Source organism: Podarcis cretensis (assembly GCF_951804945.1).
Source record: "Podarcis cretensis genome assembly, chromosome: 16".
Lineage (NCBI taxonomy): Eukaryota > Metazoa > Chordata > Lepidosauria > Squamata > Lacertidae > Podarcis > Podarcis cretensis.
The window spans coordinates 8,599,255-8,613,643 of NC_137186.1; the positions used below are offsets into that span (position 1 = coordinate 8,599,255).

At 48.0% G+C, this 14,389-nt stretch overlaps 1 protein-coding gene across 7 annotated transcripts in view; it reads left to right on the forward strand.

The window, feature by feature from the left end:
- GATAD2B (GATA zinc finger domain containing 2B) overlaps nucleotides 1-9,138 on the forward strand; it is a 69,098-nt gene extending 59,960 nt beyond the window's left edge. For all 7 annotated transcript variants that reach the window (XM_079958091.1, XM_079958092.1, XM_079958093.1 and 4 more), the window contains 2 exons: nucleotides 531-648; nucleotides 1,433-9,138. In XM_079958091.1, the coding sequence (XP_079814217.1) occupies nucleotides 531-648; nucleotides 1,433-1,566 (252 nt within the window). In that variant the 3' untranslated portion in view covers nucleotides 1,567-9,138. The remainder of the gene's footprint in view (nucleotides 1-530; nucleotides 649-1,432) is intronic.
- Nucleotides 9,139-14,389: the final 5,251 nt, after the last annotated feature.

Sequence of the window (14,389 nt, forward strand, 5' to 3'; positions counted from 1 at the left end):
AGAGAGAGAGAGAGAGCGTGCGAACAAACACTGGAGGGTGGTCCATTAAAGTGAATGGGGTGCTGTCCCACCAGCTTCAGCCAGCCCCCACCTGCCTGCCTTCACAACCAGTCCAGGGGTAGTTTGGCTCTGCCAGCCATTGGCTCCACTTACTTTTGGTTCCCTTCCTTCTTCCCCACCAGTTCCAGCAATCACGCCTCCTTTATTGGATGTATTTGCTAAATTGAGTAGCAATAGTATTATTGAAAAACCAAATGCAGCAGAGCTTTGAAAACCCTGTGTGTCTTATGCAAACATTTATCTTAACCCTCCACACAAAATTACTACACAGTCGTCTTATTCCTGTCCACTCAAAACACGTCTGGTTGCGTGCTGAGTAATTCTTGTCGGCAGAAAATGAATCTGCAAATCAGCACTGTGAAGCGCTAAACACTGAGTGGAGTTTGGACCCGATACTTTTATTTGTTTGTGCCCCACTCATTTTCCTGATGTTCTGTTTCCTCTGTCCCCCCCCCCCCTTCTCTCTCCAGGCACCGCAACCCCAGAGCACCCTGCAGCGTGGGATCCCCACCTCGGCCCGCTCCATGCTGTCCAACTTTGCGCAGGCCCCGCAGCTTTCTGTGGCGGGAGGCCTTCTCGGCATGCCAGGTAGAGTCTTCCAGAATTTGGGGGGTGGGGGCAGAGATGCGCAGAGGACCCTGCCTCAATATATATCCTGCCCTCTGCCAGCCGATCCCAGGAGAGGTACCACAGGAAGGGATCATTCAGCCCCTGGAAGAGAGTTGCCCAGATTGGGGGGGGGGAGTTTTCGGGTGGCTGGTACACATTCAGACCACATGGCTGAACCTTTGCAATGGGCCAGGGGGCATCCATCATAGTGAGGGCCAGATAGGGTTGGAAGGGAAAACCAGTGTATTGCAAGACACACAGAGACATAAATCCCTGTGCCTCGGGGCAAGTGGGGAATCAGTCTCTCTCTCTTACACGCAGTGAATAATGCAAATGACGTGGACGATTTTGTTGAAATATCGCATCCTTTTATAGAGTACTTTGCCAATACCCCTGAAGAATGGCAGCTACTGCAATCACAGATTGGACTTTAGCAAACTTAACTAGATGGATCTATCCTGGAGTGGGGAGTGGGAGTCAAGTTGGGGTTCTGTTCTTGTATCTTTTTGCTCTTTTCTATAATTGTTATATATCGGAAATTTTAAAAATTTATTCTTTTTTAAAAAAGACATGAAATGCAAAGGGGGCACGTTTCAGCCAGGCAAAAGAAGGGTGGAAATCGGGGCTGGCGATGAGATTGGGAGGGGCCACATTTGGCCCCTGGCCCTGAGGTTCCCCACCCACGCATGAGACACGTTCCCAGGAGAGGAATCGGCTGCCTGTGCCTCATAGCAGAAACGTTCCTACCTCTTCCTCTTCCCAGGTGTCAACATCGCCTACCTGAACGCCGGGATCGGGGGCCACAAAGCGTCGAGCCTGGCAGATCGGCAGCGGGAGTACCTTTTAGATATGATCCCGCCACGCTCTATATCGCAGTCCATCAGCGGGCAGAAATAACGCCAGCTGCGCCCCCCTCCCCACCCTTTTCCCACCCACCTGCCCCCCCCCCTCATCCGTCGCATGCAGTGCCTGTACTGGTGCCTACCATATGTGGAGGAAAAGACAAAAAACGAAAAAAGACAAAAAAGAAGACGACAAAAAAACCACGAAAAAATGAGAAAAAAAAGACAAGAACATTTTTTAAAAAACACTTCAGTGACCTGCCCTCTTCCGGAACCAACTCTCCCTCCCGCTTCTCTTCTCATCTCCGGATTTTGTTTGCGGGGAGAGGCCAGGCGCCCCCGTCCCTCCTCCCTCCCTCCTTCGCTCCGTTCCCGAGGTCAGAACGCGTCTGCTTGGATCCTGCACTATACACTATGTTAATGCTTTGTTTTACGCTCCCTTTTATTTTATTTTTGAATTTGTAATGATAACGCGTAGAATTTTTAAACTTGTTGTGTTCTTATTTTTATTTCCCTTTGGCTTAAAACGGACGGCTGAGAGAGAGAGAGCGCACCTTTTCTTTTTTGTTTCTTTTTTCTAAAAAAGGAAATCTTTCTTAGAGACTTTGAAAGGCTCCTCCTCCCGAAAGCTGATCGGGGCTGACTCAGGGCTTTCGGCAGGGTTGTTACAGAGGCACCCCAAGGTGGGGAGGTGTAGGCCACCCCCATGGGTGTGGCCGATCATCTAGAAGCCACAGCCCTGGAAGCCGACGGCATCTCAGAGAGTCCTCCCTGGTTTGGGTGGGTTTCTTTGTTTCCAAAGGAGTGGGCTAGAGGGGCATGAGTTTGCCGTTGACAGAGCAGGGTATGCTTCTCTGAAACGTCCATGCCAGGGATCTATGACGCCTGCGCCCTTGGAGACGGGCCTCCGAAGACGAACTGTGCTGGGTGCTTTCAAACGCTCTTTGGCTCACCCCTCTGAGCTGTTGGCTTCCCCCAAGCCTGCCACCCTGTCTGGTCTCCGTTACGCCACCCCTTTCCCAGACCAAAGGAGCTCCAGGCTTCACGTCGGTTCCCCAAAATGTTTCTCCGCGGAGCCATCTCTTCGCTCGTCTCTCCTGCACCGTTCATGCTGTGGAGGCCGCCGTTGACGGGCCAGGAACATCTTGCAGCGTTGCGTCAGCGGAGGATACCAGGACGTGTAACCGGCCTTCTCTGCCCACCCTTCAGTTGCCGGGGGAGCTTCAGCGAGAAAGAGAGTGCCAAATGTTTCAAGGTCCGCCACTGCCACCAGAGCCCTCGAGATCAGCCCCGGAGGCGTTTCCCTGACATCGGACCCTCGCGAGCGGAGAGCGAATTGCTCAGTCACACTCCAGGCGGCTGTAGGAGCTCTTTGAGCTGTACTCCACCCTGCTCTGCTTTGTTTAAATTTTCTGCTTTTTCTGCTCTGCTCCTCCAGTCTGAAGCGATGGGGAGGGAAAGGGAGCGTCCCTCTCTCCCTCTTGGGGTTCCCCCTCCCCGCCGGTCTTTTTTCACTCATGTCCCCCTTTCGGAAGCACTGAATCAAGGACCCCAAAGCCCCCTGAACTCGCGCACACAGGCATCCCAGCCGGCACTCTCCACCAGATCTGCGGTATCCCCTCCCCTCCCCACGCCTGCGCTTCCTCTCCCCCCCCCCCCCTCCAATCACTGAGCACTTAACAAAGAAACAGAGGTGGGGGGAACTGCCCATGCACTGGGAGGGGCCGCCAGATACTTTTCATAACCTAGCAGCAGGTTAGCCTTGCAGGTGTGTGTAGATCAGGATAGCTAACTCTGGGGTTCCCCCTCTCTGATGTTGCTGGGCCAATTGTTCCATCATCCCTGGGTTATGGTCCAAGCTCCCTGGGGCTGGTGGGAGATGGTGTCTGGCCGCATCTTTGAGGGCCACAAGGTTAACTATCAATATATACATGCATATGTACACAAACGCTGGACACGCAAACCAATAGTTTCCGTTTCCCTGGAAAGCTTTTTCTTTTCGCTCCAGGATCCTTCCGACTGTCGAGATGCCAGCAGGAAGGTTTCCTTTGAAAACAAAAACAAAGTTTGGCTGCATCTTAAGATATCTCCTCCGTGTGCTTACACCCTTCCTTGCCTCCTTGAGGACCCCGAACCCTTGCCCACCCTCCCCAATTTGCTTAAATTCGATCTACGATCTTCCCTCACCCCAAAACAAGTGCCATTGTCCTCCCCGCACCCCTTCCCCCTTTAGAATCGGGCGTTGCCAGGTGTGAACCAGTTCCAGCCACCTAGTGTTATTGGGGAGGGGGCAGGTATCCTTTTGGTCTTGTGTTGTTGTTTTCTATTAAAAAATAATAATACGGTGATGTAAGAAATGTGCAATAATTATTGCCTCTGCCTTTCAGGGCCCAGGCAGAGGCTTTGGTGGCAAGCATTGAATGGTAGCAAACCAGCCACTACTTTGGAGTTTTGGGGGTGGGGGGGCAAGGATTAGCCACTCCCCCCCTCCCCACCACCATCACCACACTGGGGTGGCATATATGGCTTTGGCAGTAGGGCAGAGGACTCCCCCCACCCCCCGGAAGAATCCTGCCTATTGAATCAGTGCTTCTCTCATTCTCTGGCTCTGCCAGTCTTTTCCTACCCCAAAGGGTGACCTCCAACGAAGTTCTGCTCCGATGAGGCGCCTTGAAATGAATGGACCTAAGCCAGTCATCTCCCACCCACCAGGGCTGTTCTAAAAACTAGTAATGACCCAAAGTTTGCCGTTCTAGATCAGCCAGCCAGAACTTGTTCTCTTCCACCCTGTTTCTGTTGGGACCACCTTGTCCCTCTCCTAAAGGAGCCTGGAAGTCTGCTCAGCAGACCAGCCCAAGGACCACAAGTGGTGTTTTCTCATCTTGTCCCAGAAGAGGGTCTTCCCAGTGGGATTAGCAGCCAGCCTCCTTGCAGAATAAATTCGCTCCTGGCTCAAACTTCCCAAGTTGGCAAAGATTTCTCTTTTTTTGGACGCAGGTGTTTTGGGATGAGGGAAAGGCACTGATCTAAGAAGGGTTTCTTCTTCACCTCTTCTTTTTTCTCTCCCTCTCTTTAGCACAGAGAGAGGAAGAGTGGAGGGGGGGGCATCTCTATAGGGGAGAGTGGGGAGACTGCCCTTCCATGCGCACTCAGGCAGGTAACTCCACTTTCGCTTCCCCTGGGAGCTCGCCTCTTTAGCATAGAGCAGGATCGTGGCCCTTTGGCACTTCTGCACGGTGGCTGGACCTACTCAGCCAATTTGGAGCAGGTTGGGGGGGGGCTTGGCTCCCCACCCCCTCAATCCCCCTCTTTACAACAATGTCCCTTCCCAGGGTGCAATATTTGCCTGTGATGGACACACAGCCCCATAAATCCCTTACTTTAAAATTGATTCCCATCTTCCTGCTTTCCTAAAGCCCACAAATGTCTTTCTCTCACATATACACACACAAACCCATTTCTCTCTTTGTTTTTCTGAGGGGGCGGGGGGGGGTGTAATGTAGAAAACCATCCTTTTTCATGGTACAGAATTAAGGGTTTCCTTTTCCATCTTATGGGTTTTTTCTCTCTTTTCCAGATTAGTCATATGTGCTTTGCGGTTGATGCTGTTTTTATTTTTCTCCCGCGTTTCTTCCATGGGGGGTTGGGGTTGGGAGGAGAAGCGTAACTCGCCTCCCTGGGCCTCTGTTTCACTCCCCCCGCCCCACAACCTCGGTTTCCTCTCCTTCCCCCCCATTTTTTTCGCTCCCTTTCTCCTCCCCCACCCCCACCCCCAACAAGCTCTTCTTAGCTTAACAATACTTGCTGCCGAAACGTTATAACTAAAGACTTTTCTTCGTTGTATATAAGCTATTTCTTGACACATTTAAAAATAAAAAAAAATGAAAACTGAAAAAAAAAGAAGTTTGGGGGCGGGTGTACGGAAAAGCCGACAACAAAAAACAAACAAACCGGGGGGGTAAATTGTACATTTGTGTAGAGAAAACAAAAACGACAAAAAGAGAAGACAGCTTAGCCATGAATATTGTGAAAGTTGTTTAACGTCCTTTTTGTAGTGTGACCTTCTTTGTGTACGGCGTTTAAAATGTGCAAAAGGCAGTTTCCTGGAGATCGGGGGGGGGGGAGGGAAGAGGCTGGGGTGGGGCGCTATGCAGCTCATGTCACCCGCCCCACACTTTACCCACCCGCACCCCCCCAAAAAAGCTGAAACGGACTTGGTGGTAGCCATCATTTCCCCAAAAAGGTGCCTTTTCTTTCCCTTGTGTCAGTAGCAAGGAGTCCCACGAACTACCAGCATGCACACGGACTTTGAGCCTTGGTAGAGGCCACAGGCCCAGGGGCTCCCTCCCCATCCCTCTAACCCCCCCCCCAAAACCCCAAGTTTTCACAAACGGGGGAATCAAATACTAGTATTAAACTATCAATGTATTTGCACTGTTTGTAACGAATGCTTTAGGCTTGAGACAGCGTACACTTCTCTCGACTGTTCCTCATCCGGCGTCCAGACACTCAGCTCCCACCGACCCCAATTTCCAGGGGGAGATAGTACTTCTCCCTGCATCTCCCCTTTCAACCATTTGCTGATCCCTCTCAGCTTCATCGCCTTTCATTCTTTCCGCCTCTCAGTGATCCGCTTTCTATCATCCCCGCCCCCCCAAAAAACCCCACTCTTAAATATCCGTGACATTCTAGAGACTGTTTGATATTCTTTCCCCTGCGCCCCAAGAAAGTGCATCCAGGATTTGAGTTCCTGAAAATCTTGGGTTGTTTTTTTTAATTATGTGGACCGTGCATCTATCCCTCATGGTTACAGCACACAGGCGACACTTGCGAAGGTTTCCACCATCCAGGCAGGCAGAGATTGTGCTCTGCTTAGCTAAGCTGTTCATCCATACGTGTGAGTGTGCATGCATGTACATACAGGAAGGGAGAATGTGACTCGTTCCACATCAACCGGCCATTGCCAAACAAGTTCGAAGCCCATCAGCACAGTGGGGAATATCAGGCTTCATGTCTCTCGTAGAAAGCCTCCGTCAGCTTCAGCTTCCTGAGGTTCTTAACGTGGGGATGGAAAGTTGTAATAGATTCTCTACGAAAGGCAAGCACTCCAATACCTTTGAGATCCGTTGAGTGTGAAGAGAGCCGCTTAAAGGTCTTGTCCCATCTTAATTGGAAGCCTGAAGTCTTTGCATGCCGGTACGTTCTGAGTAGAGTCTCTTCTTAACTGTCAACCCCACCAATTTAATTGAGGGCCATCCTTAGGAGCTGTCAGACCCTCTTATGGAGGGCTCTTCAAGAAATGGGCCTTGTCTCTTATCTACTTTGGAGAACGACAGTTCCAGAAATGGACCAAAGTGTTCGCATCTTGTGCAACCCTTCTTAATGCCTTTTGTTTATTTGCCCTTAAGATTCCAGGGCGTCTGGTTCCTAACACTCCAGGGAAAGTTTGGCTCCTTTTACCAATGCTATTTCATTTCCCTTTGGACCAAGTTGGGCGTTTGGGAGTAGCTTTCTGACTTCTTGGTCAGTGTGCTCACTTCTTGGTTCTTTTTATAAAGCTATGCTTCTAGTCTTTATGACATTACTAAACTCAAGAGGACTCCAGCGTTTAAGGGCTGTGATTTTTGCAGCCTGCCATTACGGGTGCATTCTTTGTGACCTGTCATGCACCCCAATATCACCTCTCTTGGAAATCTATATTCAAACCCCTAGGTGTGGAGGCTTCGAGGAAAATCTGAGCAAAGCTGTTGTGAAACCAGAATGTGTTCACCATTGATTTGAAAGATCGTGTGTGTGTGTGTGTGTGTGTGTGTGTGTGTGTGTGTCTGTCCTGAGAGACAGAATCACGTTTTTAAATTTTGGTGTCACATGACGAGCCCCCAGAGCTGACTTAATGATCCATCCCACATTTGATCTGCAGCATGCTGGATAACATTGACTGGACTTGATGGTAGCCAAAAAGCACTTTCTCACCTTCCCATACTTCCCGGAGTGTAGCCCTCCTGGTGTGCAGGTTGCATGCAGTGCTGTTCCTACTCGGAGTAGACCCATTGAAAGCAATGGACGTGACCAACTTAGGCCGCTTTTCATTTCTGCGGGCCTGCTCTTGAGTATACCTTAGGTGCACACAACCCTGCATCTTTACATCTCTGGTCCCAGACCTCTCTCCCTCCACCATTCAGCCGATGGCGTGGTCCCAATTCCCCCCTCTTCTGTCTCCTGGCCTGAATTCAGGAACCCGCACCCCCAGTTGAGCAAAGTGCAGAGGCTTCTCCCGCAAAGAGGGTAGGAGAGTCAACCAGATGAACATCAGATTGTCCCTTTGCTGCCATAGGGGTGGTTGGCTGCATGGGGAAGGAACGTGTGGGAATCCTCTGTCCCTCCTGATATTGCTAAGCAACAGCTCCCACCCCTAGCCATTGATCTTGCTTGCTGGGGCCGATGGGAGTTGTAGTTCAGCAACATCAGGAGGGCCAAAGGATTCCCACTTGTGGGGTGTGGACTCCTGGTGCCCTCCCTCACCTGAGCACTTCTTCCTTGGCCATCTCTTTTTCTGTAGCCTCTTGACCTGCAGCCATGCTCACCATTCCTTGCACCAGGCTGTTGACCATGAGTCAACCTTACTCTAGTTCTTGGGAACCAGCCACCACCTCTTAATACGGTCATAATTTCCCCCCTACTCAACCTTCACCTTCTCTCCCCCCCCCCCACTCCCATTGTGGATCCTGTATCTTGTAGGGGTCCCCCCCCAGCACAACATGATATCTCTTGCAAGGATCACGGCAAATCCAGGAAGGTCAGTTGCAGCCGTCCTACAGCCATATGTTACAGAGGCAGGGTTCAGCTTCACCCCCCTATCTCTTCGGGTCAAGAGCAGTGGTAGTCCCCTTGCTGGGGCTGCTGGCTATCAGATCAAGGGCCTAACTTGCCAGAGAGGCCCTTCTTCCTCTCCTCCCCACACCCCAAAAACATCCCATTTTGCCACTTTCCCTCTTCTGCCTTCAATTCCTCTAGCTCAGGTGGGAAGCTGCAGCCCTCCAGATGTTGGAAGCCTGTGGCCTTCCAGATGTTGCTGCAATACAGCTCCCACCATCCCTGGCCGCTTGGCACACAGGCTGAAGCTGATGGGAGCTGGAAGTCCGGCAACAGCCAGGGGGCCACCAATTCCCCTTCCCCACAGCACGGGGGGCTCGTTCCGTTGCAGGAGTAGGGTGTGCTTGTGTTAAAAAGACACAAAAATTCATGAAGCTTAGCACACACACACACCAATTTGAAACCTGGGGCAGCAAGAGACAGCTGAGCTCAGGAGGGATCAGAGAGAATTGCAGCTGCAAATTATCGGGGTGAAGGGGGGGAACCTTGGTGGAAATCGGGCCTTTTGCACAATTTTAAGAGGGCTTTTAATTTTAATTTTCCGCATTGTGTTTTTGAAAATCCGGTTTAAAAGGAGAAGGAAGGAAGGAAGAAAAAAAAAAAGCTGTTTAAATATTGCCAATTGATTATGCAGTGACCTGATTAAAAATAATAATAATAAGCTAATTTTTGGAGAAAGGATTAAAAAAAAAACTTTGTAATATTTATCACTTGCAAGCTATGTTTAATAAAGAAAGGAATGGTTTATACATTTTGATGTGACTGGCGCATTTTGGATTTGCTGTCGGGGAGATCCGGGGAGAGATCTATGGAGGCAGTACCGTAGAATTTTTTAAATAACACTTGTGTTTGCATATGGGTCACCGATCAGCATCCTTGGGCGGGGGGCGAAATCTTCAGGGATGACTCGGCCACTTGCCCAACTCCTTGGGCTACTCCCCCTAGTGGTGAGGAACAGCTAACACTGCCCTTCTAGCATTTGGGACTTTCTGGTTTAGAGAAAAGGTGAGTTAAGAATCTCCGGCCTGCAGGACCTCTCTTACAAACTCGCCTCCGCCAGTTGTTTGTGGATGGATTTGTGAGCATAGAGTGTGTGCATGCAAATTTGATGTGTGCACAGCTTTGACTCCGCCCATGGTTGGCTTTGGCCCCGCCCACCACTGGCACAAGCCCCACCCATCTTGGGGCTGAAAAGGCTCCCCCTGACTTAATCCGTATTCTCCCCCAAGGTCATGGAACCAAAGTCCCTTCCCAGCCTTGCAGCTGGAGAACTCCTTAACCGGACGGGGGAAATGGGGACCTTCAAAAGAGGTGCTGAGGAGCCACTAAATTTATGCCTCTTCCCCATAACTTCAGAATTGTGTAAAAAAAATTAATAACACCCTTCAAATACTATTTTTAAAAAGCTTTTCTCATCTTAAGGCATTTTTTAGTCTCTGGAAGTTGCATTCCAAACTAGCAGTGAATGCCAGCTTTTTCAGGAAACCCTCCAAAATTTGGGGTAACTGATGGGTGATTAGGATATTAATAATAATAATAATAATAATAATAATAATAATAATAATAGAAGTTCCTATCTCGCCCTTCCTCCCAATGGAGCCCAGGCTGGCAAACATACAGTGCATAAGGGTTAAAAATGAAATGTTTAAACGCTGTCAAAACTTTTATCTGGGAGCAAACCACAGGGATGTTTTTGACACTTGAAGTGTATGTTTTTTAGGCCCCAACTTACAGTTGTAAGTGGTTTTAATACTGTGTTTTAGGGCTGTAACCTGCCCAGGGACCTTAGGGGGAATGGCAGGAAATAGATGATTAAAATAAACTCAGGCTGCAGTCCTGTGCTATGTGTTTTATACATTTAAAGCAGTATCATACCACTTGAAACAGCCACAGCTTACCCCAAAAGAATCCTGGGAACTGTAGTTTGCTAGTGGCTCTGAAAGGTGTTAGGAGGACACCCTGCATTTATCTTAAAGGTAAAGGATCCCTGACCATTAGGTCCAGTCATGACCGACTCTGGGGTCGCGGCGCTCATCTCGCTTTACTGGCCGAGGGAGCTGGCGTACAGCTTCCAGGTCATGTGGCCAGCATGACTAAGCCGCTTCTGGCGAACCAGAGCAGCGCACGGAAACGCCGTTTACCTTCCCGCCGGAGCGGTACCTATTTATCTACTTGCACTTTGACGTGCTTTCGAACTGCTAGGTTGGCAGGAGCTGGGACCGAGCAATGGGAGCTCACCCCGTCGCGGGGATTTGAACCGCTGACCTGATCGGCAAGTTCTAGGCTCTGTGGTTTAACCCACAGCGCCACCCACGTCCCTGTCTTTATCTTACAGAGCCACAATTCCCAGAGTGGTTTAACAATCCATCCAAAGAAACAGTGGGAATTGTAGCTGTGCTAGGAAAATAGGGTGTCTCCTGTAACAACTCTCAGTACCCTAACAAACTACAGTTCCCAGGATTTCTTTGGGGGAAGCCGTGACTGTTTATAGTGCTGTGGTTTAAATGTATAGTGCAGATGGAATCTACTCAGAATATCCATTGCATGTCCTGTCAAAAAACAATACTAAGAAAAAGCCAGACTCACTTTAAATTTCATTCTGTGTGTTTCAAATTCATTGCCCAATGTCAATCTCTGCTAATGGGTGAAAACTTCCATTCCTCCTGCCCCCTCCCACAAAAACAAAACAGTAGAACCAAGGGTTGTTTTGCACATTGGTTTTTTTTTTAATTTTCAACACAAGACAAGAAAGATTTCCAGACATCAACCCTGCATCCTTGAGGTTTTGAAACCTTCGGTGGCTACCTCTCTTTGAACCGAGCTGTAAAATTGGGGCCAGTGCAGAAGGTGCGATACAAACAAGTTACTCTTGGGTAGGAATAGGAGAAATCTCTCCTGGCAATTCATTGGTCTAGTTTGTTTTAAATCACAAAAACAAGGGGACAAGTTCACATGATGGTGTAACTTGAAATAAAAAAAATCATGGAAAAAATCATTTTCAAATTCAGAATGGAGTTTTTTTTAATTTTAAAAAAACCTTCAATAAGGTGAGTTTTTAAAATGATGCTGTACAGTACAACATATGGTATTTTCAGTTTTTCCACCTTAAAAAAAATTCAGCAGCATAAAAAAGGGGAAATTTAGAATTAAGTGAAAATTTGCAGGCCAATTTAAAGTGAGGAGAATGTTCTGCCAATTCCAACTTTTCCCTTCCATTTACACATTAAATTCCCCCGTGGTGATAGGAGGGAATTCAACATTTGGTATCATCCTCCCAATTGCTTTGGATGCCTTGTGATGCCAGTTAAAGCTGTCTCCGCCCCCTCTCGCCTTTTAAACCCCGATCTTCTTGACACCTAGTTAATTCTTTGAATCAGCTGAGGAGCCCCCTGGAATTTCAAAACCACAAGTTGCCTTTCCGTTTGTAACCACCAAGCATTGAACAGTGATGGAGAAGATTTGGGGAGTCCCTCCTGCATCTCTCCACCACACCCCCCCAAACAAATATTTATGATGGTCCCACTTCTCTGGTCCTCTCCATCACCTTTGGGCTGTACTCTCTCTCTCGCATAGGACGTTAGCTTTTCCGCAGCCAGGGCGTCTCCCTTCTCCAATAATTAATCTTCCAGGAGGACCCCGGGCCATGGCTTCTTAAAGCTTGTTTACTTCGTTTCACAAAACACAAGTTTTTTTCGTAACAAATTTTAGGTTCAAAAGCATTTTCTTGTCTCATTGGTAACTAGCCATTTCCTCCCCCCCTTTACAAAGATGGGCATAGTCACAGTGGTTCGTCGGAAGCGGAGGCCAGGCTTCAAAACTAGAGAGTGCTGTTGCTAACCCAACAAATCTCACAAATATGTCTTTGGAGTGTGTTAAACTTTTCAAGACAAGGGGTGTTTTTTAGGCTGTGAAAAGCTCCTGGCTGGGTGTGCCCCTTCAGCTCAGAATATCCACCGTGATGAACGCGTTTGGGTTGCTTTTAAAGTGGGTTCGTGTTCTGGGAGCTGTTGAATTTTTGGTCCGAAGTGTCTGTGCTGGATGGACGGTGACCTAACATCGTAGACTACACTTCCCCAACCTGGTGCCCTCCAGATTTTTTGGGCCACAGCCAAGCACAGTCTGTCATCAAAGTTGGTGGGACTTGGAGTTACCCAACAAGGCAGAAGAGGAGCGTAACCGGGCAATTAGTTGACAAGAATGTTAATTTTTAATATGTCGTAGCATTGGGAATTTGGTTTACCGTAAGTTAAGCAAGGTAGCTGGTCAATTAGTCACCTATGGTGAGCCAGAATCTCAGCCAGGCGTGGAACCTTTAAAACCTGACTCTTTTTTTAAAAAAAAAGCAATAAATGGGAAACCTTTTATATGTAAACAGGTAAGACTTTGCAATCCAAAGTGGCTACCACTTTTTGCCTGCAAATGACATTTTTTTTTTTGTAAGTTGGCAACGTTTATTTGCCAGCCTGAAGTAGAACAGAGTGGGGGGAAGGTGGGATGGTTTAATTGTTGGAGAAATAATGTTCTATCTGGAGGGGGGCTCTAGAAACAGGTCGTCCTTCCAAGAGGTCTTTGCTACAACCCTCCACATTTTCATAAGAGAAAGATGTTCAGATATATATTAGGGCTGCCGTGTTTCAGCTGGTTAATCGATTAATCCAGCTTGAGAAAGAGGAAGGAGGATGCCTCTTCTGAGATGGGGTGGGAAGAGGACCAAGAAAGGGAGTGGGATACCTTCATCTGTGAACTGAAAGGTTGGAATACCTCTTCCGAGATGACATTGAAAAGCGGATTCCTTCCTGCGTGAGCAAGAAGGACGGATGCTTCTTCCGAGAAGATACAAGAAGAGGGATTCCTTCCTGCGTGGGGAAGATTAAGGGCAGGTGCCTCTTACTGGAAGGAAGGGAAAACAAAACAAAACAGGTTTGGAAGGAAGGAAAAACAAAATAAAACAGGTTGGGGGAGGGCGTTAGGGTTAGATTTAATTGGTCGATTCATGTGTTCATGGTCTTTAATCATGTGATACCCCCGATAACGGATTATGGCCAGTATTCACAGAATTCTGAAACGAGTTCCTCCATGAGCAAAGGAGGCTTTTGACTTGGCTTATAACAAAAAGGTTTTGAAAAAGGGTGTTTTGTCCTCTGACATCAAGCAGAGTATACTGACTTGCTTACAGAATGGAATTCGTCAGTTCCACAGAGGCCAACATGTCCCAGATCTGGGTCTAATTTGTTTGTATGAAGCTCTGTGAGCCGATATTTACTGGAGGGTTTCTTGTATCTGATTTTGCCACCACTCTGTGTTTGTTAGGGGAGCACTTTTAGATCCCAGGGCACTGGAGAAAAGAAAGAAGGGTTTTTGTAAGGAAACTTCCGATGTGAACAGGTTATTTTTTATAAGCTAAAGGCAGTGCTTCTTGAAAAGCTCGTTTATTTGCAAGCAAGTATTGTATATTTCTTGCTGCAAGACCTTTGGGGCACAAGATTTCCCATGATAAAATGGGGAGAAGATCAGGCAAGATCCATTCCTGAAGAAGTTTTTCTATGTCTGTGTCCATATGGAAAAAGTATTTTGTGAAATACTCGGAACTCAGCATACCTAGTGACATTATGTCACATGGAGATATTTTAAACCTCTTTGATTCGGAATATAAATTTCATTGGCTGTGTAATTCCTGCAAAACAGATTTGTGCACATCTGTGTTGTGGGTAATTTGAAGGATGTTTTTCAAAGAGATAAAAGAGTTATTTCAGGTGTTTGCGTTCGCTGTTGGAGCCTGGCATTGTGCATTTACTGGCATAACTGAACAGATTTGTTGGCAGACAGCTCACTAGTCCTCAAGGTTATCAGCAAATCCAGATTAGCTGATAGCTTGCTCGGAAATAAGTTCTGCTGATCAGTTTTTGTTTTGTTTTTTAAAGAGTCCCGCAGTTGGCCTTGTTCCTAACATGTGTGGATTTCATAATGTGCATTCTCAGAGTTAAGCTTCCTGTACATTTGCGCTT